This window comes from Polypterus senegalus, chromosome 4 (assembly GCF_016835505.1).
Source record: "Polypterus senegalus isolate Bchr_013 chromosome 4, ASM1683550v1, whole genome shotgun sequence".
Taxonomy (NCBI): Eukaryota; Metazoa; Chordata; class Cladistia; order Polypteriformes; family Polypteridae; genus Polypterus; species Polypterus senegalus.
Window position 1 is genome coordinate 51,880,452 of NC_053157.1, and position 26,351 is coordinate 51,906,802.

Here is a 26,351-nt window from a genome sequence, read left to right on the forward strand (position 1 = left end):
GTTTTGAAGGAACATTATACAAACAGAAAAAAATGTCTAAACATTTTTTGTCAGATACTCATAGTGTGGAAGACTTTGCATAATTATATTCCATGCATGTCATTGCGCATAAATGAAGTCTACATATACAGTATGTGTTGTGGAACGTGGCCCGGACACAGACAGACGGACAACGGCTTGTCACCCAGCACATCCATTTATTTACAATTATTTACAAATAGTTCAGTGCACAACCCAGTGCCTCCAGCACCGATCCCTCAAAGTCCAGGCCTCTCTTTGCTGTGCCTTTCTTCCGGCTGCCTCCACTCCTCCCTCTCTCTCATCTCTCGTCCTCTTCCACCCGACTCTTGACTCCGAATGAAAGGAGGCGCCCCCTTTTATACCAGCCCGGATGGGCTCCAGCTGCGTCCCGGAACTCCTCTGCGGACACGCCCCTGTGTGGTGGAAGTGCCAGCTGCGCACCCGGAAGCCCTCCGGGTGTCCCCAGTCTTCTTTCCCCCAGCACTTCCTGGTGTGGCGAAAGTGCTGAGGTCCAGGGTTCTTAAGGCACCGGGGCGCCCCCTGGCGGTGGCCACGGGCCTCTACAGGGTTGGGCTTCCAAGCCCAACACAACCAGGGCGGTCGCCCCCTCGTGGCCTGGAGGAGGCGCAAGCCCTCCTCTGGTCCTCCTGGGCGTCCCAGCTGGGTACCACCCCAGCCGCCTGCCACAGTGTACAAATATTTTAGAAATATGTATTAATTACTTGAATGTTTTCATATGTTTGTGCCTGGTTTTCTCTGGTAATGTAGTTTTCTTCCTGGTTCCAAAAGTCATAAATGTCTGGTTAACTGGCAACTCTAAACTGATGCCATAATGCTGGAGTGTTCTTTAAGGCAGACTTGGGCCCCATTTAGGGCTAATCCTTTTTTTTGATCATTGGCTTTTTAAACCAAGAACTGGGTTATGTAGTTACAATAACGTATAGTGGAGGAAAAATATGTACATAGTGTCTCGTCTAGTGTCTCAGTATACTAGTGGAGGCAGCCTTTTTTAAATGGAGGAGACGACAAATATTTCTTCGATTCCTTTTCAAAACTATGGCATACATGTCCTGCTAGAGTTTCCGGGGAAGTTTTTTATTTTTTCCACAGTCATTTTAACATTTTAGGAAAAATCTGATTTTTTTTAATCTGTTTTCATGCCAAAGTTTTCAGCTTTAAATTCAGGGTTAAGAGGTGTATGAGTTAATACAGAGTCTCCTTCGTGCCATTTAACTACATGATTGAAACAGATTACAGTTTTTGTTTAGCAATTTAGAGAGCGCCCATTAGATGTACTCGTAGCATCCTGCTTTCATGAAGCCATATGGTGTTCCTAATTATGTCTGATTGAAAACTGGGGCTATTGTTATTTGTTTATTATCAATCCCATAATTTAGTGGTGAAACCAAGACATGCTTGGTTATGAAATGATGATGTATTGAGAAACATTTGTTCATCTTGTTGCATACCTAGCATTACAGGTTAAAGTGACATAACAAAAAGTTAAAAACAATGTTGAATGCACAGACTTTGCCTCAGTTTCTAGTATAGCAGGGACAACCATTCCTGCTACTGCTATATTTAAGTGTTCCTTTCTACATATCTAGGGAATTTCTTTTATGATCATTACAGGTCTAAACACTTGATTAAATGTTTTATGTGAATATATTAACACAAAGTAGTAGACTCATCTGTGGTTGTTTATATCTTGGGGCACCATAATAATTCCTGCATAGACTAAATGACAGTTGGAGACTTAAGATATTAAATAATGATTTTTACATCTTTCTGTGTTAGTGCTGTGAAAATTCATTTTGTAGCAGTAGTACAGTGAAATTCTTACTTGTATGTCTGGCCAACATAAAACATATTACTACTGTCTGGTGCCATCATAAACAAGAAAGTATTAAACTTCATAACATCATTTGTTGAAGTAGTTGCATCTCCTTGTATGTTATGTTACTTTGTATCTAACAAAATGTGTTTGCTCAATAGATTCAATCACATACATGTACAGTATGTGTCAACAATTTAGACTTACTTTTGATAAATTGATAATCGGCTGAATGATGTCCCAAAAAGCAAACTGAAAAAATGTGCAAAGATTCAATCTCTCTGATAACTTGATCTTATTAAAGTCTATATTTCAGAAAAAATCATAGCCTTTCCATAAATACAATCTAAGCAATAGAAGAGCTGACTCATTTTATAACTTTTAAATTCCAGTTCTTTGGCAATGAGGCTATTGAGTGGATGGTACTAAATTTGATTTTATCGTACTGAACAATTTGTATATTTAATACTATACCTTGTAATCTTTATTTTTTAATTCTTGAGGTAGTTCTTACTGTTAATGACACTCTTTAAAATAAATATTTATTGATTTGTTTTCTTGCATCGAAGATAATGCTAGAAAGCCACATGTAATGAAATACTATGATCCATTTCATACTTATTAATTTATATTTTTACTACTTTAATTTAGTCCCATAATTTGTTTCTGAGGGCTTCTGGATATCCACATTTAAGCAGGTTTCATAACACATCCAGCATAATGCATTTCTGGAATGTAATCCAATGACAAAAGTGATAATGATACTTAATATTGTGAAACAGTCTCCTCATTTACATAATACCTGGCATGTGTGAATTTGAATTACAACCATAAAATAATATCTTCTATGTGGCAGAAGTAAAAAGGCTGAATACTGTATGAATGAGTGTGAAGGTAAGTGTATCCTGTGTTGGATTGTTATACTGTCCAGGGGTATTCTTTATAAAAATCTGTGTTAATTCGAGCATAAAAATATGCAAGCACAAAAAAACAGGAAAATGCATACAGCAAAAACAAACAAATTATTTTTATAAAACCTGGTGTACGCACATTTCTATGCTATTTACCCTTTATAAATCACAATCATCTTGTAAATGTGCATACATGAAAGTGCCTCAAACTCCACCCAGTTGCCATCCTGAATCAACCATATATGGACTATGCTAAACAGTGCTCATACATATGCAAACACAAGGCTGCAGATGCTTCATTGGCTGGTAGAGCAGCCTCCTGGCTGATGCGTCAAGCCACAAGTATCTGCATTTGAGAAGTCCTAAGCTACGCTCTGCCTGGAATTGAAGCATCTCTTCTCTCTCCTCTTTGGTTAGGGAAATCCATAATGCACCTGTGTCTGAGCGAGTAGGCACTATCACCTGACACATGTAATTACATAATTGCTGTTACAATGAATAGTATAGACCATATGAAACACTGAGGGTTAAGCCATTCACCTTACCAGCAAGTCAGCCATCGCATATAGCATCTTCAGCAAGTTGTCTGTCAATACTACTTTGCCTCAAAATAAATGAATCATGGGATGAAGCAAACCAACAAGTCAAGAAGCTTGTCTATCTCATATTGGCATCGCAAGTGATTTGTGTGTTAATGGAATGTAACTGCTTATGGTTAACAAAAGCAGCTTCATTCTTACTAGGTGCCCTAATTGCAATATGAATTTCGTCAGTTACCCTGATCATGTTTGGAAAAATGTACGCTTCTGCAAATAAACAAGTAGATCCTGATTTTGGAAAATCTGTCTTTCTAATGCTATAGTCAACTAAGCACATAGTTCCAAGAGAATGGCACTTGACAGCCTAAACTGACTCATAATAAATAAATAATTGAGTTCAGGAAGCAGACGCGTGGATAGGTACATATTCTTTGGCCTGTGGATATAGTGCAAGAAAGAGGTCATTGATTAATAATACTGACTACACCTTGTTTTGCAGTTTCAAAAACAGATGAATACATTCATGTAGCTTCCATTCAGCTTCCTATAATCATTACTTTAAGAATAACACATGGAAACTGGCAGTCAGTGTCAAAGTATATTACACAATCTGCACACATTACAAAGTATCTTTAATTTCCGGTTCCATTATTATTTGTGATGCTACAAAATGTTGACACTATGTTCATACTCTTTTTGAGAACAACCAGGTAGTAGACACAGCTGCTGTTGTTGTGTGTGATTTCCTTGGTGACAAGAAAAAAAGATACACTGTACAAAATAGAGAAGAACATCAGTGCTTGGACATGGGAGAAAGAGTTCTATGCATTACATGTACAGGAGCTCTTCCTTAAGATGTGTTCAAATTAAATCTCTTTAGTTTTGTAGTATCTAGTGGCAGAACTGTATAACTGAGCTGCTGGGGATGCCACATGATATAACTGGTAGTCATAAGTACAAGTATGTGCAGAGACTCAACTTATTAAGATTTTGTAAATGATAGCTAAGAATGAAAATTTCTGAAAAAATTTGTAAGGTGACTTGTTCAGGGTCACACTTTGGTTTGAATGCTGATATAATCACTTATGCTGTGTTGTATTTGATGTTTAACATGGAAGGCACTATATTAAACCTAACTGTTTATCTGTGCTTCCTGTCTTCTCGTTTGCATTTACTTGTTTAATTTTTGCTTTCAGTGCCCCATAGAAATACGTAAACTGTGTTCATACAGGATATCTGGTTTTATTTATGGTGAGCAAATATAGTATCAGTAATAGTATATTTTTAAAAACTGATGTCACACAAACCCCTTAAGCCATGCCTCCTTTCATTGCACTTTGAACATGGAAGCAGCATGGGTGAAATAGGGAAAGCCTGGAAGTTACACCTAAATGTCATTTTAAACTATACCTTGCATTCAAATAACTAAATTGTAGAAGAAAAATTAAATACACCCCTTAAAGGCACAATGGTTTTTCTAAGGGTTTTTCTAGAAGTTGTCTTTTTCTTTTAGTTTTGTTTTTCCCTTTTCAGAAATGGACTTATACAGTAGAGTAATATTACATAAGATATGTCTTTGCTCACCTATAAAGATTTGGTGCCCTAGTTTCAATAACAATAAAAAAAAACAGTCACGTTTCCTTTTTTATTTAGCAATTTTGATTTAATTTACTTTGGTAACATATTTAAAATGTGAAAAATAATTAAACATAAACCTCCGTGCTTAATGGCATATAGCCAAACACACAATTACTGTAAATATTTAAAGAAAACCAGTTTAATAATGATTGGTAAAATATCTCCAATTTAATTCAGAGTTCATCATGATTATGTATGTCTCCTGTTTTCAGATAAAAGGAAAATATTGTGTTAAGTGAGAATTATGTAAACAAAGAAAGATGGCTGAAAATAATAGAATTCATCTCATAATTTCTTTTATACCCATAAGGCAACACACTGCACAGAAGACAAGAGCTGTTTATTGTTTTAACGATTTGCAGTTTATTTTAAAATAATTTACTAGTCTGAAAAACAGTTTAACTAAAGCTAATGTAATGCCAAAGCACAGAGATTGTGCCCATAGTCAGGAAAGTGTCTTGCACATGATTTGATTTCATGTAAACCAGAATATGCTGTACTTGGGAGAACAATCAGTAATAAAATGATGTGGCTTCTCAGAAACATAAAATATTGAAAAAAGCATTATATATATATATGAAGCACAGGAATATTAAGTGACTTGCTTAGAGTCACATAGTAAGGCAGGGTCTGAACCATCAGCTTTGTAGTTTGATTCTCATTTATGCCTCAGTGTGTCGTTTTTCTTGGAAAATTTATTACAGCCCATTGAAACAAAATTTTGGGAAGAATGTTTGTGGAGTGTAACATATTTGAAAAATCCATTACTGAAAATTTTTTAAAGATATCAAATAGCTTGCAAAACTCTAGACCTCCATTATTAGAAATGGCAAACTTTTTAAACCTTTCTTTGCTTTTCTCAGGCGGACTCAGGAGCGAGTACCTCTCCAACCCCATCGGCTGCGCTCTGGCTATGACTACGGCCCTACCTTGCATGTCCCCCAGACTATGGGGCAGCAGCCACGGTACTTAGCAGAAGGCACTGACTGGTAAGTTGTCTGAATGTTTTCTCCTAATTTGATTCAACTTCAAAAAGACTCTAGCTAGAAAGGAGATGACAAATTGCTGGTGAAAAATGTAATCCTTAGCTTTTAAACAATGGAACACCAAAAACATCTGTAACAAATTAGGCCATTTCACATTTTGTAAAGGTAAATGTAGAGGCATTTTCCTCATTAAAACAGAGTTCGGCTGCCTGTGTGGTGTGATGTAATTCTAGACCAGCCTATAAAATTGTGTAAGATTCTGCTGTCCATTTTTCTTTGCAGTTTCTTGTTAGTCTATTTGTTTCTGTTTGACATACTGGCAAAACCAAATCCAACAACAACTGCAGAGCAGGTTTAGTGATCATTTTCTCTTACTAATCTCATCTGCTAATTGTTTCTTGAAAGGATGATTTTGGGATTGTATTCTTATACACATTTGTGTTCATTCATTATAGTTCATGCATAATATATTCTGTTCTGAGCTTGATTTCCCTTGAATTTGTCCCTCCCGTGCGGGAAGGGAGTTTTTGTTCTTTCAGTGAGTACTAGTTTTCTATTGTATTGAATGTTTTCTAAAGATGACGAATAGTTACAATTAACCACCTATTTGTTTCCTACCCTTCTTATTGCTCAAGCTTGAAGGGTGAGTAAAGATAACCTGATGGAAATCAAAATCATTCCTTTAAAGAATATTTGCAAGCAGGTTTACTTCTCAAGCATTATCAGTATTATACAATAATGACATGTGAATAAATACATAAAATATAACATTGTAAAGGATGACCATTGCAGTTAAGAGGGACATAATTGTTTGAGTTGTTCATTATAACATTTGTATGATATCAGTGCAAATGGATAGATGAAGAAGCAAAGTAGTAAAATTATTATTTCATTTTTTGAATGTACTTATTCTATTAAATAATTACTGTGGCTGGCACTTACCCTTTGAACCCTAGGCACAAAGTTTGTAGCCAGCCATAACATAATCCATCACAGACCATATTTACACTCATACCTACACTTGGGAACCTGGTCAATTTAGAACTGCCATTCAACACAGCACCCATGTCTCTGGGAAGTGGGAGAAATCCGAAGTACTTGGAAAACAAACCAGGTGAACATACATACAAGAGAGTGGCTTGACTAAGATTTTAACCATAGTCTATGTAAGAGAGACAGTAGCATTTACCATTGTTCTGCTTTTATGCCAGCAGTAAACTATTGAAAATATATCAGTCATGCATAATCCTGCCATCACTTGCTATAATTTGTACTGTCCATCTGGTCATAACCTGGAGTTAGAATAAGGCCACCATTTCTATTGTGTGTCATAAAAGGCGGCAAAAGGAGGATTATAATATAATATAATATAATAACTGGCATGGTCACACGTGGTTATGCTGCTGCCTTGCAGTAAGGAATCCAGAGCTAAACCTGGTCCTCCCGGCCTGCAGTTTGCATGTTCTCTCTGTGTTTGCATCAGTTTCCTCCAGCTGCTCCGGTTTCCTCCCACAGTCCAAAGACATGCATGTTAGGTGAATTGGTGGTGGTAAATTGGCCCTAGTGCATGTCTGTGCGTGTGTGTGTATGCGTGTGTTCATTCTGCAATGAACTGGTGCCCCGTCTAGCGGCTTGTCCCTACCTTGCACCTTATGGAATAAGCTCCAGCCCTCCATGACCCTGCTCACAGTTTAGCAGGTTTAGAAAATGGTTTGGTATGTTATAGTGCTGCCTGACACCTGATACTTGTTTTTGCCTTACACTTATACAGTACCAACAGTACTTGAATAGATGCAATCTTCCTGTGATTTTGTCCTGGAAATAAACAAAAACAAAAGTAGTTATAATCTAGCAAAGAGAAAAAAAAAACTTCTACCATGTGTCAGTGTTTCCTTAAAGTAAATTTTGCACTCTGCATCTTCCATGATAGGTGTTATGGTGGAATCAAATTGCAATAATGAATCAAAAGCAGTATCAGGTCGACCATAGTATTTTCTCAGTTTTCAAACTCCTTACATCATCAGTGAGAACAAGCTCCACAATTTTGTGGAGAAATCTATTTCTTGCCAGTTCTACCAACAGCTCCTATCACTGTATAAATCTTGTTCCTAAAGAGGAGGTCTCTATAACTGATAATCTCCTAACATTCTCACTTCCTGAATATTCACATAGTAGTGGCTGCATTAGCATATAATCCTGCTGCACAGTTAGTAAAATATGTCATAATTTCCGCAAAATATGTTTAGAAAACCTTGACAAGCTGATACTGTATAAACCCCTTTTGATGTGGCTTCAAAAAACAAAGAGATCTAAAAAGGAATCTGCATTGTATTTGAACCAAAGGGGTAGCAGTCAGCTATAGTTTCTACTTCAGTACCCTATCTAGGTTCTCCTCAGGTGGTTGAATAATGTGATCCTTAATAAACAAGGTATACTGTCTAGTTACTCATCTTGAAAATGGGACCACCACCTTGCTTTACATTTCTGAAGGTACTGCTTTTGTTATCCATACAACATTGAGCAGGCATGTTAATCAGAATAGCTCACTAGTTTTAACATTTTGACTAGATCTCGTGCATCTTCTCAGCTTTGATACTGTGTGTCTATTTAAAAACTGCAGGGATCTCAGCCACAAAAATAGACCAAATACCACCAATGTACACTCTTATTGCTTCCTTTGAGATGTTGTGTCTGTCGGTTTTAGGGGTTACTAAAAGTGCTTCATTCTCCTCCTAGCAGTGTTGTCAGTTGTGGTTCCTACCATTTCATTGTACTCCGTGCATATGACAATGCTACCCACCAAATGACAGGTAAAATGTATTAAAGACAGGAAACAGATGTTGCCAGCTGTCCTTTTAGTGGTCACCTGCCCAGTATCACTATTGAGAGCAACAATGAAAAAAGTCATCAGAGGTGCATGATATTCCAAGAAGTAAAGCTGAATATTAAGTATTGCATGGCTGTTTACTGTATGTTTGAAACAGAGTACTACCTAAAGGGGATTAAAAGCACTCTGACCCCCAGAGTTTCTTGTGAAACGATAATTGCCCCTTGGAGATTAATATAGTATATGAATAAAAAAAAAATTAAGTCTAGAATGTTAGAAGCACTGAACCTAAAGGGATAGGGACTGCATGGAGAAACAAGCAATGTTACCTTAAATAAATTGTAGAAATTTTCTGTTCATGTATACGATGTATATGACAATAAAATCAATAATAAAGAGAATGTTTAGGATTTAAACCCAGTAACTTGGATTTGTGTTAACAACTGCTATTCCATGCAATTCTATTGCATTATAAGTTATAACATCCATCCATCCATTTTCCAACCCGCTGAATTCCGAACACAGGGTCAAGGGGGTCTGCTGGAGCCAATCCCAGCCAACACAGGGCACAAGGCAGGAACCAATCCCAGGCAGGGTGCCAACCCACCACAGAAGTTATAACATTCTGAGACCTATTTAACATAATTTGGGGTTACGGACTATTGAGACAACATAGAGCAAAAAGCAAGAATCAGCCCTAGGAAAGGCACCAGTCTGTCAAAGAACATACTCACTCTCACACATCCACATGGGATCAATTTAAAACCTCTAGTTAATACACATATCTTTGGGGATACTGTAGGAAAATTGCAGTACCTGATAGAAAACTAGGATGAAAAAACAAATAGAACATGCACACTCCACACAAACAGCAGTAGGATAAAACCTAATATGCTGGATCAATGAGGTAACAGTGTTAACCACCTTTATTATATAATATTATTATATAAAATCCATATTCTTTTTAATATATTTAAGCCTGCTTACTTAGGTGTTATAATCCAACAATATGCCTATGGTCATGTGATTTATGCAAGGGTTCACACCCAATTCCAATAAGGCCCTTAGCTATGTGCTGAGGCTATGCATAAAAGCTTTAAATCAATTATACTTAAATACACATTTTCCACAGTGCATAGTAAATTCTGTTAGGAGTCTTTGCTCTAAAATAAAGGCAATGCTACCAGTCAGCAGTAACAAGATTATATCATAGATGAAATCAAACAGTGGAAGCTAAATGCCTAAGAATGTGTGATTCAATCATTAAAAAGAATACTATGCAAAAATGGCAAGTGAAATTCCTTGAAAAAAGCAATCCATATACCGGTAAATGAGCAGGCTATGTGAGGCTGTGGGTATTTTCTGTTTCTGACTATTTTGTTCTGTTTTAACAGGGATCTCAGTGTGGATGCTGGACTTTCTCACTCTCAGTACCAAGTCAGGCAACTTCCCCAACACTATCAGCATTATTTGGCCACTCCCAGAATGCACCACTTCCCCAGAAATGCCTCATCAGCACAAGTGGTAAGCAATGTAAATGCATATAACTTGAGCAAGATCCTGAAGTGTTACAATAATTCCAAAATTAAATTCTTTTATGTGGAATTGCTCCCTGGACACTTTTTACTATTTTACTATTCTTTTGTGAATTTCCCCTTGGGATTAATAAAGTATCTATCTATCTGTCTATCTTCTATCATACAGCTTCTTACTAACAAATATAATAAACACACCAAGTGAGCAGACACTAAAAGTACTGTATTAAATAAATGATATATTATAACATGTGAACACTAGTTTTAAACATAAATACTATATATATATATATATATATATATATATATATATATATATATATATATATATATATTATACAAGAAAAAAACAATATAGATCCACTAGGTACAGATGTTTTATCATATTACATAAGTAGTATAACATATATAACAACAATAGACATATACCACCCAATATGGAACAATCATAATAGTGTTTACATCAACCGGGGACAACATACAACTTACATACCAGTAAACAAAACCATGTACAAAATCAAGAACATATTAACCAAAATAAATGCGACCAACAAGATCACCTAGCAGCTGGCAAGAGTCAACAACAGTTAAATAAACATTGTGAGCCTCACACAGATCCAGTGAATATATAATAATGAAGATACAGTAATAAAGATATACAGTATAGATATGGTTGACGTGTTTTGAGGTATCCCATCTTTCCTCAGTGCCCAGTAACCAAGTAGGAAACTATGACACAATAACAGGTGCTTATAGATGTAGGTCCACAGTAACTAGCAACCAAGTAAGACACTTAAAAAGAGTAATAAAGTCAACCTTTGACCATATAACAATTCCATTATGGGTGAAGATATACTTTCCTACTTTGTTACTGGGCCACCCACTTGGGTGAACCAGGCATAACACTTTCCTCTGTATTGCTCCACAAAAAATGAGAACAAACATAGGGAAGTACGTACTGCATAGCGACTAAGCTCTAGATGGATCAACATATCTTATTAGAGACCACACGGGCAACCCACAGTTAACATATCATGCTAATTCATGTTTTTTTTGTGCTCATCCCATTTGGCAGCTGACAGCTAATGAACTTTTCCATTTTAGACTTTTAATGGCGCTTTCAATTAGAGATACCTGTTGACTAGATATTGACTAGTCAAAAAATATATTATTCAACACATTGTGAGCATGTGTTCTACAAAGATTAATAGGGATAAATACAGGAGAAGTATGCATTTGGTTGTCACAAAATGTCACAAGAAGCTTAACTCCTGAAAAATCAATGGCATGGTTGGTAGACCTGATGTTGACATTTTGTTTGCTGTAAACTTCTTTAAAAACCTGTTAAAGAGAATATAATGTCAATGGAAAACATTAACACCTTCAAAACTTCATACATTTTATTAAAAAATTGATTCTTAATTATTTTTAATTGGTCAGAATAGTGGCATTGTAGTTTGCCCTGCTCCCTTATAGCTCCAGCATACTGAATTCACATCTAAGCCAGGTTGCTATCTTTGTTGAGATTGCATGTTCTTTCCATGTCTGTCTATATTTTCTGTTAAGCATTCTGGTTTCCTCCCACATCCTAAAGAGGTGCACAGTAGGTTAGTTTTTAACTTGAAATTTCTACCTTATGAATGAATGTGGCAGTATGCTGGCACATTGATAGTGCTGCTGCTTCACAGTAAGGAGACCAGGATTTGCATCCCAGGTCCTCCCTGTGTGGAGTCTGCATGTTCTATCTCTGTCCGAATGGGTTTCTTCCCACATGCAGGTTAGGTGAATTGGCAATCCTGAATTGGCCCTAGTGTGTGTCCAGGGTTTGTTCCTGCCTTGCACTCTGTGCTAGTTGAGATAGGGTCCTGCAGAAACCTGTGGCCCTGTTCATGTGATAAACTGGCTTCTCACCATTGTTTAGGCTATGGTTTTTGCCAAGAATGCCTCTATGAAGTAATAAATAAATGAGAGTAAAACATTATGCAATTATTCTTTTATTTTCGTCTTTCTATTTTTGAATCACTGCTTTACAGTGGGCCTAAGCATATTTTATGCAGTATTAAACTAATGTTATTATCATTACACGACAGGGCACTGGCCTATTGCAGGGCATATTCACATGCATCAAATTAACCTTTGTTACTTTAGGATGTATGATAGGATGTATGATAAAACCAGAAAAATATGTGAAAATCCACATAGATAGGATGAGAATGTAATGCTGTAGACAGGCTTTGGCCAGACGGAGGTTTAACTTTATAGTTGGCAGGCAGCATCACTATTCCCATGAGTGTTCCACGTACTATATAAGAATCAGTATTTTGTAATATTGCAATTAAAGCATATCTGCAGAATGTTGTTGGACCTTTTGAGTTTATCATGCTAACTAGTGACAATGATTTATTTATTCATTCATTTTTTTGAGAGGAGAGTCACAATGGGCCTGACTCTATCCTGGCAACATTGGGCACAAGGCAAGAGCCAGCTCTGAATGAGTCACTAGTCCATTGCATAGCACATGGCTATAAATACTCAAACTCACTTTGTTTGCATGATTATGATTTTATTGCTCAGTTGAATATTATTCATGGTGTATATTTTGTATAATATGCACTGTATGTGTGTGATGAACTAAGAGTCAGTTTATACCTTAACCCCAATGCTACTGAGAATGGGCCTTAACAACCCATAACACTGAATTACATTAAATAAGTTTGAAAATGAACAAGGATTGAGAAAATGAAAAAAGTATTAGAGTATAGCAAATATCACTGCTGCCTTCAAAATCCAGATGAAGGGGTTTGCATTCTGGTCTAGTCCCTTTCTGTTAGAAGTTTCTTTATTCATTGCACGTCTGCATTAGTTTTTTGCCTGGTGCTCTATTCATTTCCCTAAATGTGAAACTGAAGTAAGGTTAATTTGTACCTCTTGCTGTAAATGGCTAAGTGTGAGTGAGTGCAATTGTTTGAGTGAATGTGTTCTGGAGTAGACTGGCAACCTGTCCTGGGTTGACTCAGTAGTTGTGCCCCGTGCTGCTTACCCAGGCTGTGGTCCCAGGTGACCATGACATTTGGATTAAAGGATTGAGATAACAGAAGAATGGATAAATGCTTGTACTTATACAAAAAGTGGATGTATTGCTTGTAACTGCAGTATTAGTATTAGCATTAGTAATAGTATTAGTATTAATCAGGGGCATTCATTTGTTCTGTGTGACTGTCATATGTTTTATGGCTGAGTGCTCGTTTGTTACATACACTATGTTCCTGTTTACTTCTAAAAGATCAAAGGTGGTTTCTTCAGCAGTTTCACTAGATGCCTGCTTCATGATAAGCTGTTCAGTTTGTTTTGCTCCTTTGGCGTATAATGGAAAAAATGAGACAGCCCCGTTTACTACTGCCTGCTTATATATAAACAGGAGGGTGCTGGGTATATTTTTAGGTCCCAGCTGCTGCTGCCGCTGCAATTTAATTGCTCTGCAAGTCTCTTTTTGTAGCACTTGTGCACACATTAAGGAAAGATTTTGCAATTATCAGCCAGACTGAAAATGCCCAAACCATTTCACTTCTTTACCTTAAAGCAAATACAGTACGTCCACCAGTATGAATCTGCTTTAGATTTATTTTTACTGTATAATGGAACTGGAGTTTTAATTATTTTCAATTTTTTTTGTTGGCAATGTGATATACTGAAGCTGCAACAGAAAGCAGAGCTGCTGTAGAGAGGGGGGTGTCACTTCCAAAGGTGCTCGATGCAGGCAGGAACCTGTCTCTCACACTGACTTTTTGTTATCTCTTCTTATTCACTTTGACTGACTGACGCTTTCAGCATGGGCCCAGCCAGCTCATTTGGAATAGTATTTAATGTCATTTTATCCAAATAAACTTTTTTTTCTGAAAATAAAAAAAACTCTCTGATGAATAGAATTAGACACACTCACTCTAAACTTATTACACAGGCATGAGTAAATATCAGAGTAAACTCAAAAGAATATTATTAATTTGTGGGGGAGTGGAAATGTATTATCTTCTAGTAAGAAGAGTGCTTTGGTGATACAATAAATATATATTTATACCTTTTAATTATGTATTAAATGTGTATTTCTGTGCTCTTTAAGGTTGTTCATGAAATCAGGAACTATCCATATCCACAACTGCACCTGCTTGCCCTGCAAGGACTCAGCCCTACACGACATGCGTCAGCAGTGAGAGAGAGCTATGAGGTTGATTTGCTTTCTTTATTGTTGTCTATTTTATTTTGCTTTTTTTAAAAAGCCAAAAGTCGTGTTAATAGTTTAATCTTCATGGTTCAAAATCCTGGCCCATTTATTTGACTGCTAGATGGCAGCATTCCTTCCTACCTTTTACTTAAATTTGAGTATGCTCAAAACTGTCTTTCATCAACAAGATTTTTTTTTATATATTTTATTTTTGTCAAGTTCTTTATGATTTCCTTTAATGTTTCTTTGTGAAGTTTACTTTTTCATTGTCTTCCACTGACTTTTATTTTCCTTCCATTTTTTACCTGTTGCCAATTTTTAACTTCTCATTCTCTTTTAAATTGCTCAGCCTGTATGCCACATCCGTGACAATGCTGTACTTTTTGTTTTTCTTTATTACAGTTTTTCTAATATATTATTGAATTTAGAGGTTCTCTGTCATGTTTGAAGTGAAATCTGGCATTAACTTTTTGTATAGTTTTTAAATTTTGTCCTTTGTACTTATATTGTATACCTATATTTTCCCACCCTGCCATGTGTGTGCTAGTGTTTTTTAAAGCAATAAATAATACAAGATATAAATAGCAGAACTGTTCACAATCAAAACCCTAATGGCAAGAACTGCTTACACCAAGACAGTCTAGTTATCTGCCTATTAGCCTGTCTTACCTAATACCTGATGTATGTCTAAGTGTCATATCTCTTCAGAAGCAGTCTTGCCCAGAATGGATGTTTATCTGTACCCCCCTTAGTTAAGCCCTGTTTGAGAGGTGGGCCATTCATGAGCACAGAGGGCACATGTTCAAACTGGAAATAAATTTGGCATTTAAGCACAAGGATAGAAAAGGACGTAGTAAAAAATGCATGCTTTATGGCCACAATCCAAATTAACACAACATAAGCAAAACACTGTTAGGGAACAGCGTCATCAAAAAGTGCATGAATTCTAGAAGACTGGACTTAAACACTGGACAAGAAAGACTGAAAGAGTCAAAAGTGAAAGTCTAGAACCTGTTTCTAAACATTAGTAAAGTGGTAAAATAGGTCGAGGTAATGGCAAGTAATTGTGGCTACCATGCAACTGAAATTAGGAAATGTCACCATAAAATCAAATTTAACAAACATGGCCAGAGACAAACTGGCTGGACTGGTGATGTTCATTTCCGATAATGGAAAATGTTTGCTTTACCTTTACACTGGCATCTCCAGTTGGTTTGCCCTTCCTCTCAGGATTAGGGTTTTATGTGTAATATCTCTCAATTCACTTTCAAAAAAATAGACTTTCAGCACAGCAATGCCTGTCAATCCTTATTCACCTAACATTTGTACAATGTCATCAAGTTGATATTGCAAATCCTTTAACTACCGCTTTCCATTCTTCTTCTGGACCTGAAGCCAAACCTTGTAATTAAACTATGGGCTTCTTAAATGAGTTAAAATTAGGCCTTGATTTCCACCAGTTATTAAAGGTCTGCAAGTAAAACTGCCAGATAAACACTGTTAGAGGTAAATTAACTCGTAAAAGTTTCAGACTGATTGAACAATACTGATGTTTTTTACTGGCTGATAAAGAAGACAGCACTAACGTTCTACAATAGATATCTTTGAAACATTTTTCAGACATTAACATTTGTAACTGAACTGACTAAATGAGAGTGTGACTCTAATTACTTCTACATTGAGGCAGTCATTGAGATTGCACCTCATGCTGCTAACCTGTTGTGTTCTGGGCAGTGAATGAGGCTGACGCCATAACTAGAAATAATCAAAGCAATATTCAGTCCTGTGCAATGGCTAAATCTGTGCTCATGCTATGATGGCTAAACCAGACAACCTCAAGTCTTTGGCAAATAGCAGCTGCATAAGTAAACTGCAGCCTACAGTGGGACCTGACCTTACCACCACTACTAATGGACCATAGTCCAGACAGTGTCATATATTTGCTATTGTCTGATTATGAAACCATTGAGAATTGCTGACAGAATCACAAGCTTTATATTATGAAAATGTAATCAACAACCTTCCCTCTGATAAAGGAAAAACCATTAGGTCATTGCAACTTGTTTTGAAATGCCTTCTGAATATCTATGTAAAGGGCATTATTATCACATCCACACATGCACACACACACACACGCACACACACACATACACACACACACACACACACACACACACACATAGCACTGAACCCTGTAGAAAAGGGTTAGATACTCTCAGTCCATATACCCCAAGAGCAACATTTATTGAGACATTCATTAAAACTAGAAGAGATAGTAAAGATAAAAAATATATGGACCAGTAGTGAGCTTTTCATGACTGAAAGTAATTCATGAAAATGTGTATGGCCGTATAATGTTCTGGGTGGATTCTGGTTTAAGAAATGCTTTTTCAATTAAGGGCCTGATTGATTTGAATCAATAATTATTGCCAAACTGTTTTCTCCATGTTAGTGAATTGGCCTCACTTTTGAATCTTATTCATATTAAGAAATGCATCTTCCCATTGTGTCTAAAGGTTGTTTTTGGGTTACAGGGGGCTTCTGATTTTTTTATTGTGGCCCTTCATGGAGTTATCTGTGAGTTTGGAAAGAACTTTAATCTTTACTTCAATTAGGGCTTAATTTTGTTCTGTTCAATATTAGTTTGTGCTCAACCTTCCTGTCAATGACTCATCATCCATTCAGCATTTACACACACACACACACACACACACACACACACAAAGAGATCTGCAAAGAGCACCCTGTTCTATTTGAATCACTTTTTACATTGTTACCTGTCCGATTTTCCCTCTGAATAAACCCCATTTTACATTTAACAAGGTCACTTCAAAAGTTGCCTTTGCCTCAATACTACTGTATATCATCTGTACTATAGTTGAGATGTGGTTGCATCACCTGACACATTCTAGTATGGTGCAGACATTGTTGCTCTACAGTTAAGCCTATAGTAAAAATAATCCTTTCCCTTTCATAGTGCTAAAGACAACCTTTATAGTACTTGTCAAACAAATAACCATAAAGTAATAAAGATAGATTAGATTAGTAATTAATGTCACTCATTTTTTAATATCAGACATGGAAAGGCAAAATATTAGTCCCTTAAAACATTGTGTGTTGCAATAAAATTGCAAACTTGAAAACATGTTCTTTATTATTATTATTATTATTATTATTATTGTTATTGTTATTGTTATTATTATTATTATTATTATTAGTCAGAATCTTTAATCATTTTAGCATTTAACATAACCGCTGATCATACTCTGATTGTATAATAACATGTTCTGGACTATGCCATCAGATTTTTTTGTGAAGTTAACAGCTGTTAACAGGTAATTTAGTAATTCTTATCTTTAATCAATCAGAACAAAATGCATCTCTTAATTTCATGACATCCATCCATCCAGCCATTTTCTGTACCTGCTTATTCCAGCCCAATTTCCTGGAGGGCAGAACCCTTTACAGCACCAAGGATTGCAGGACCGGATTTAACAGCGGATGAGGTGGCTTTTCAATCGTATGGTGCACTCTTGGCAAACACTCACACATACTGAGCCATTTTAACAAAGTTAATTAAAAACATACATATCTTGCAATGTGAGAGAAGACTAGGGTATTAGTAGAAATTTTTCTCAGATGCAAGGAGTACATGCATACCCCACACAGACAGATGGAACTCAAATCAGCTGTAGTCTCCAGAATCTATGAGGCAGTAGTGCTAAATACAGTGCTATCATGTCAAACGTTTATATCATGCATTAAAAAAAACTTTTCTAAATATTGGTTTATATCACAATGTCTTGTTAGGTCTAGACAATTTCTTAGTCATGAACTGATTTTGGCCTCAACTTGATCTCTTTGTTTAACTAAATGAACCATTTTTCTGCTGACTATGTAGGGCATATTTCAGAAACATATAGACGTGAGCATTGAGTTATTCACAAATGTTTACAAGTTAGACTTCATGTAAGGAAGTGTTAATTATATATATATATATATATATATATATATATATATATATATATATATATATATATATTTATATATCTTTATATAATTTATTATATTACTTTCATTAAATAAGTGAAGGATTTATACAGTATAAGTATAATGAAATGGAGTGCAATGTAAACTAAGACTAATGATTAATGTTAATTTATTTGACAGATAATGAATTACATATTGTTTAATGGAAACCACATTATTATATTTTTTTGTAAAATATGATAAGTGTATTTTAAAGAAAACAATGTAATGAACTATTTTGCACTATGTAAAAAATCATGTTACTTTTATTATTTAACTACACAAACCTAATATATTGTCAATGCAATTTTTAGTTGACCAAATTGTTAATTCTAACAAGATCACTGCAGTGTAGGTGTGTTATTTGTTTTTTCCTGGCTGACTGATGACATTGATTGTCCTTCATTCACTTATTCACTCATCCATCCATTCAGTTAGTTATCAAGCTGTTTTCTGTTCTTCTCCAAATTTCCTTCTTATCAAAGTCATAAGGAATGAAAGACTGACTCAGCATTAATTTTATGTTGAGGAGAATATCAAGTGCTGACACATGCAATATAGGGAGGTCTCTGGTTTTATTTATATTTTCCTGATTGTAATACTTTTATTGTCTACCCCAGCTTGTGTCTCACTGCTAGCAGGCCTAGAGGATGGGGAGATGAACTACCCTTTTGCTAATACAATAGAAAACAGCTTTTTGTTCTAAAATGTCTAATGTCATATTGCACCATAAATTGACTAAATCTTCCAATTAAAGGCCATAAAAATAATTTTAGCGCCAAAGTATTTTATTTAAGAAAATGTCTTCACTAACAATTTACTGCTAATGTATTCACTCTGTTATTCAATAAGGTTTGAATGTTTTCATTTAAAGTAGACCTAGCATGAGAGCAAAGATGACCTTGCCACACTAATCAATCTTTCTTTACAACAGGAGCTGCTACAGCTAGAAGACAGACTAGGAAGTGTAAACCGGGGGGCAGTGCAAACCACCATTGAGAGGTACACCTTTCCACACAAGTATAAGAAGGTGAGAACAGGGTCTATTTGCTTTTAGGACCAAAAATATTTAAAAAGCCTGTTTGTTTATTAAATTAACTTTTAAACCGGGAAATCATGTTCAAATTATAATGATAAACCTTTAGTAAATATACACACAAAGTATTTTCTCTTGTCTTATCACATATCAATCATATGGATGTAGCCCTATGAAAATGGCCTGAACTGAACCTACTGTAAATTGTGAACACTGTTGTTATAAAGCTGCATAGACTGACTGGCATGAGAGCTGCAGATGTGTGTACTTTTGTGATAAATGAAAGCTGCTGGTTTGGAAATTGACTGGGATGTATGTGTTTAACAGCTATACATGTATGAAATCTATAAAAATGAAATGAATATGCTTAATAGGGCAAAGTTAGAGTGCGCACCAGGCTGTAGTTTCTGGATAATGTTCTCTGCTGTTTGTATTTGGCCTCTTTTCAAGCTGGTTGTTCCACTTATTGTTATATTTTCTCAGCTCTTGCTGATTCAGACTCACTCATTTCATTCAGACCTCTTATTATTATTGTATGCTTTCCAAAATTTGAGAAATGCTTTGAACATGGGAAACACATGTAATAGATAGTGCATTCATTTGATTATTATATTGGAGATGGTGGCACTGACAAGAAAGCAGGAGACAGAGCTGGAGGTGGCAGAGTTAAAGATGCTAAGATTTGCACTGGTTGTGACGAGGATGGATAGGATTAGAAATGTACGTACATTAGAGGGTCAGCTCAAGTTGGAAGGTTAGGAGACAAAGTCAGAGGGGCAAGATTGCGTTGGTTTGGACATGTGCAGAGGAGCGATGCTGGGTGTATTGGGAGAAGGATACTAAGGATAGAGCTGCCAGGGAAGAGGAAAAGAGAAAGGCCTAAGCAAAGGTTTATGAATGTGGTGAGAGAGGACATGCAGGTGATAGGTGTGACAGAGCAAGGTGCAGAGGATAGAAAGATATGGAAGAAGATGATCTGCTGTGGCAACCCCTAACGGGAGCAGCCGAAAAAAGAAGAATAAGAATATATCTAGTAATATCAAAAAGGCAAGTTTACAGGGGGATATTATAGTCATGGGGGACTTTAATTATCCAAATATTAACTGGGATAACCTTACAGATGGAGGAGCACAAGAGCAGGAGTTTTTAGAAGTAATCAGCGACTGTTTTTTAACACAGCATGTTAAAGCACCAACAAGGGGTGAAGCCTATCTGGATTTAGTATTCTGTAATAATCAGGATAGAATTGAGGGTGTAGAGGTGATTGAACCACTAGGGTCAAGTGACCATAATGTAATACAATTCTCAGTATTTTGTAAGAGTACAGATGCAAAGACTAAAATTGTTAAGTTGAACTTTAGTAGGGCTAATTTTAAGCAGATGCGACAAAGTCTAAGTAGGATAGACTGGGATAAGCTTTTAAATGTGGAGACAGTCGAGGAGCAGTGGAACAGGTTTAAAAATGTTTTACATGTAATGCAGGACAGATACATACCTAAATTTGGAAGTAATAGGAAACTAAAAAATCTCCACGATGGATTAATAAGGATTTAAAAAAGAAGTTGCAAAGGAAAAACTGCTGTATAAGGCATATAAGACTAATGACTGCAAAGAGAACCGTAGCGCGTATGAGAAAATGAGGGCAACCATTAAGAAGGATATCAGAGAGGCTAAAAGACAGTTGGAGAGGAATATAGCAGATAAGGCGAAAGAAGACCCCAAGAGATTCTTTCAGTATTTTAGTAGTAAAAGAACAGTTAAGGAGGAGGTCAAGTTCATCAGGAATAGTAAAGGGAATTAAAAGATACAGACAATGAAATAGCAGATGCCCTAAACTTACATTTTTCTGAGGTGTTTACAAGTGAGCAAGTGGATAACCTGCCAGAGGTAAACACAACTACTAAGGAGGTACTGAGGGATTTGGAAATTGTAGAGGGAGAAGTGCTGCTCAGATTAAATAAGATGAAATCAAACAAATCACCAGGCCCAGATAATATTTATCCTCGTGTTCTTAAGGAGGCTAGTGAGTACATATATAAACCCTTGACACATATTTTTAGGAAGTCACTGTGCACTGGAGAGATTCCAAAGGACTGGAAAATGGCAAATATCATCCCATTATATAAAAAGGGTGACAGGGCAGATCCAAGCAACTATAGGCCAGTAAGCAACAAGCATCACAGGAAAATTAATGGAAGGAATTATTAAGGATAAGATTGAGCAACACATGACAAGGACAGGAGTTATTCTGAACAGTCAGCATGGGTTCAGAAGGGGGAGGTCGTGTTTTACTAACATGTTGGAATTCTATGAGGAGGCAACAAAAGGATACGATCAAAGTGGAGCTTATGATATTATTTATCTGGACTTTCAGAAAGCATTTGATAAGGTGCCACATGAGAGGTTGGGCATCAAGTTAAAAGAAGTGGGAATTCAGGGTGATGTTTTTAGATGGGTGCAGAATTGGCTCAGACACAGGAAGCAGAGGGTGATGGTGCGAGGAACCTCATCAGAACTGGCGATGTTAAGAGTGGTGTTCCACAGGGGTCAGTGCTAGGGCGCTGCTATTTTTAATATATATAAATGATTTAGATAGGAATATAAGTAACAAGCTGGTTAAGTTTGCAGATGATACCAAGATAGGTGGATTAGCAGATAATTTGGAATCCGTTATATCATTACAGAAGGACTTGGATAGCATACAGGCTTGGGCAGATTTGTGGCAGATGAAATTTAATGTCAGTAAATGTAAAGTATTACACATAGGAAGTAAAAATATTAGGTTTGAATACACAATGGGCGGTCGAAAAATCGAGAGTACATCTTATGAGAAGGATTTAGGAGTCATAGTGGACTCCAAGCTATCAACTTCCAAACAGTGTTCAGAAGCCATTAAGAAGGCTAACAGAATGTTAGGTTATATAGCACGATCTGTGGAGTACAAGTCCAAGGAGGTTATGCTCAACCTTTATAATGCACTGGTGAGGCCTCATCTTGAGTACTGTGTGCAGTTTTGGTCTCCAGGCTACAAAAAGGACATAGCAGCACTAGAAAAGGTCCAGAGAAGAGCGACTAGGCTGATTCCAGGTCTACAGGGGTTGAATTATGAGGAAAGATTAAAAGAGCTGAGCCTTTACAGTTTAAGCAAAAGAAGATTAAGAGGTGACATGATTGAAGTGTTTAAAATTATGAAGGGAATTAGTACAGTGGATCGAGACTTGTATTTTAAAATGAGCTCATCAAGAACACGGGGACACAGTTGGAAACTTGTTAAGGGTAAATTTCGCACAAACATTAGGAAGTTTTTCTTTACACAAAGAACGATAGACACTTGGAATAAGCTACCAAGTAGTGTGGTAGACAGTAAGACGTTAGGGACTTTCAAAACTCGACTTGATGTTTTCTTGGAGGAAGCAAGTGGATAGGACTGGCGAGCTTTGTTGGGCTGAATGGCCTGTTCTCGTCTAGATTGTTCTAATTCTAATATGGACTGATTTATGGAAAGAACAGGTACAGAATATTGCAGTCTGATTAGGGAAGAGGTGGGTGGATATTAGATGTTAAATCAGAATTCTTGGGAGAGAGCAAAGGATACAAGGAAACGTGGATGGACTAAGTCTAAACAGCATTTTAAACATTTATAGCAAAACATAATGCCCAGAAGCTTTAACTGTTATGCAGCTAGACGTGATCAGAGGCATAAGGTATCAGCTAAATGATGTTGTTAAAGCACTACTCTTTTTGATCTGGAAAATATATAAACTTCATAAAAACTATTCTAAATTAATAATAGTAAACTTTTATAAACCAGTCAATAACCAGGTTGTTTTCTTTACAAAGGTATGACTTAAGTTTTTTCCCAGCTCTTCTATTTTAATTCTCAGAGAAGGCCGCAGGAGTTAAAAATAGCCATGGAGGAAGAAGAGGAATCAGACATGGATGAAAAATGCACAATCTGTCTTTCTATGCTGGAGGATGGAGAAGATGTAAGGTAACTAACTTAAATTTCTTCACAAGTTTTGGTTTCATTTCAGTTTAATTTCTTGGCATGGTACAAAATTATATTTTTTATCATTGACTTAATATTTGCTGGTTTAGTGTTTACTGCAAGTCATTTAACCCTTCTGCAAGTATTTATAACTTGTAGTGTTTGATACTTTGAACAGCTTTACAGCTAAAATAGCATACAAAAAAGAGAAAATGTACACAAATATAGAGAGAATATAAAACCTCTATGCAGACAGTAGCCATGTTCCAAACCCATGAAACAGCACTAATAATTATGGAACCCACCATGCTATCCTAACAGAACATGTATATTGGTCCAAATTATGAAAAAATATAGTAATTAAAGTTTAATGTACTACAAATCTATTCTACTAATTAAATTTCTGCCAGGTAAGGCAAGGGTGTGAAAAAAGTCCATTACCTGATATGCAAAGCTCATGTTTTGCAATGGGGAGATGATGAGCTTATATGATGGGTGGCCAACTCCGATCCTGGAGAGTTGCTTAATTAAAAGCCAATCCTCACTGATAACAGATCTTATTTAATTTCATGGTTTGTTAGTGCTTTAACTCTACCATGTCAGTTCATTCTTAAATTATAGATTTTTTTTCTCCTTTCTAATGATACATGTGTCATCCAAGTAAATTAAAGAGTCTGAATCTTTTTTTTTTTTTTTACATTTTATTGAATTTATTAAAATCAAATAACATCCCATAGAAGCAAGTCAAGTTTTACAAAACTATTTTGAAACAAATCAACTTTAATAGCAGTCACAGAAATATAAGGGAAAAACATGAACAAACCAAATGCACAGCATCAAAAAGAAATATACAGTACTAAGTAAAATAGCAAAAGTGTTAGACAAAGCAGCAAAAAGGCTACATTTAATGATGTATACTGTAAGAAAATAGATGGTTTCAAATTCTATGTCATAACTAGAAAAAGATGACAGTTTACCAGCAAGTTTCTGCTTCTTTTATTTTAGGAATAATCCATACCATAATCTGCCATCTTAATTCTGCAGAATACAACTAGGCCCATGCAATTATATCCCTCAGTTAGTGTGAGAATGATGTTCACCTTGAGGACAATGCAAAAAAAGAAGACACCAGTATACTTAAGTAAAGAAAAATAAAGAAAAGAATTTCCTTCATGTATTACGTTTGGCAGTGATCATCACATTCTACCAAGCCTAAAGAATACAAATTCAAGTATTGCCTACAGCATGGGATACTGACTGTGGCATGAAAAAACGTTTTGCCAATTTGCATATATAATATAATATAATATAATATAATGCAGTAGTGGAAAAGTGTGGAGAAAGATCCACATACCAGAAATACAGAGTTGTTTCTATCCATGTTCCATGTTAATTATGATAACATCAAAAGCATTTTATTTCAGAAATGTTCAGAATGACCCAGGCAACAGGTGGAAAGTTTGCAATAATATGGGTGTCAAGAGAGAGATTTCAGTGTTTTGCTACAGAAGGTTTGTTTAAATCTGAAAATGGCTTTTGTCTAAAAAGGTTAGCTAACCACTTTCTGTTAGTGCTGCTCTTATAACCTGACAGACTGAGCCATAAATTAATGATTGTTAGGTCTAACTATGCAAGCTGCTATTTTGAACAGCAGGCAAATACACTACCAAAATTACTTGACAAACAAGTAAGTAGCCATGCCTGCAAGGTTTTAAACAATATTTGTTTTCTAATCACCAAAAGAAAAGGTCAAACCAAATAGGTTATTTTAGCTTGGCAGGTAATTTAGTTGAAAATCACATTCCTATTGAATATCAAAGTTTAGAGAAATATATGACTTGGCAGCTATTTGTAAATGCATAATGGCTACCATGACATTACAAGGCAACATGTGCAGGTGTCCAAATGATAAATATTTCTGTTCTTTGCTGTTTTCAACTTTTTCTGCATTCTGGTAATGTCTTTATGGCTCTCATTTATAAACAAGATTATTTCCATTACGTGATTTTCTTTTAGATATTTTTTTTATATTGCCCCTTTTTTGGCTGTTTTTCATAGCTACATTCATATTGTTTATCATAACAATACTTTTTGCCAGTCAGATGGGAGTGGCTTGTGATATCACAAGGGTACCATTATGAAAGATGGTGACATGCAGCAATTATCATTCAAGTTTTTATGTTACAATAAAAAACAGTGGTTCAATTCTTTGTTAATTTTTATATTGGAAAACTATTGGACCCGTCGCCCAGCTATGTTGGACTGAATATTGTGGCCAGAAATGTGATATGAGCTATGAGGCAGCAGTGCTAACAACTGTGCCACCGTGCATCAAACAACAAAAGATGCAAATAGAGTGATAACCACAAGCAAAATCCAACAAATGCCCAAAAATTAGAAATATGGGAACACATTAACCATGCAAAAACAGAGGCTCATTTCATTGTTTGAAGTCTAGGTGCCCCTCCAGTGTTGTTTGTATTTCTGATCTTTATACAGGTGCTTTGGACAGTAATAAGTCTTTAGTTATTATTATTATTCCACATGTGTTGTGTTTCTCAAGCAGGGGCAGGGCTCATTTATGACTTGTTTTGAGATGGCACATGGCTAATTATACATGCAGAGTAGCCATATTGCAATGTTCCAGAATGCAGAAATCAGTGTTTATAAATATGAAATTAACTGATAGATAATACAGTTCACATTTGTTACTCATATATTTCTTAATGAGGTGATTTAAAATTTTTTTTTATAATTGATGGAAAAACAAGCATGAAGAAATGAAAAT

At 36.0% G+C, this 26,351-nt stretch overlaps 1 protein-coding gene across 3 annotated transcripts in view; it reads left to right on the top strand.

Moving 5' to 3' along the window:
* Nucleotides 1–26,351, top strand: part of rnf165a (ring finger protein 165a) — a 117,191-nt gene that overhangs the window by 87,104 nt on the left and 3,736 nt on the right. For all 3 annotated transcript variants that reach the window (XM_039750620.1, XM_039750621.1, XM_039750622.1), the window contains exons 3-7: nucleotides 5,807–5,932; nucleotides 10,151–10,280; nucleotides 14,409–14,513; nucleotides 19,474–19,569; nucleotides 23,460–23,566. In XM_039750620.1, the coding sequence (XP_039606554.1) occupies nucleotides 5,807–5,932; nucleotides 10,151–10,280; nucleotides 14,409–14,513; nucleotides 19,474–19,569; nucleotides 23,460–23,566 (564 nt within the window). The remainder of the gene's footprint in view (nucleotides 1–5,806; nucleotides 5,933–10,150; nucleotides 10,281–14,408; nucleotides 14,514–19,473; nucleotides 19,570–23,459; nucleotides 23,567–26,351) is intronic.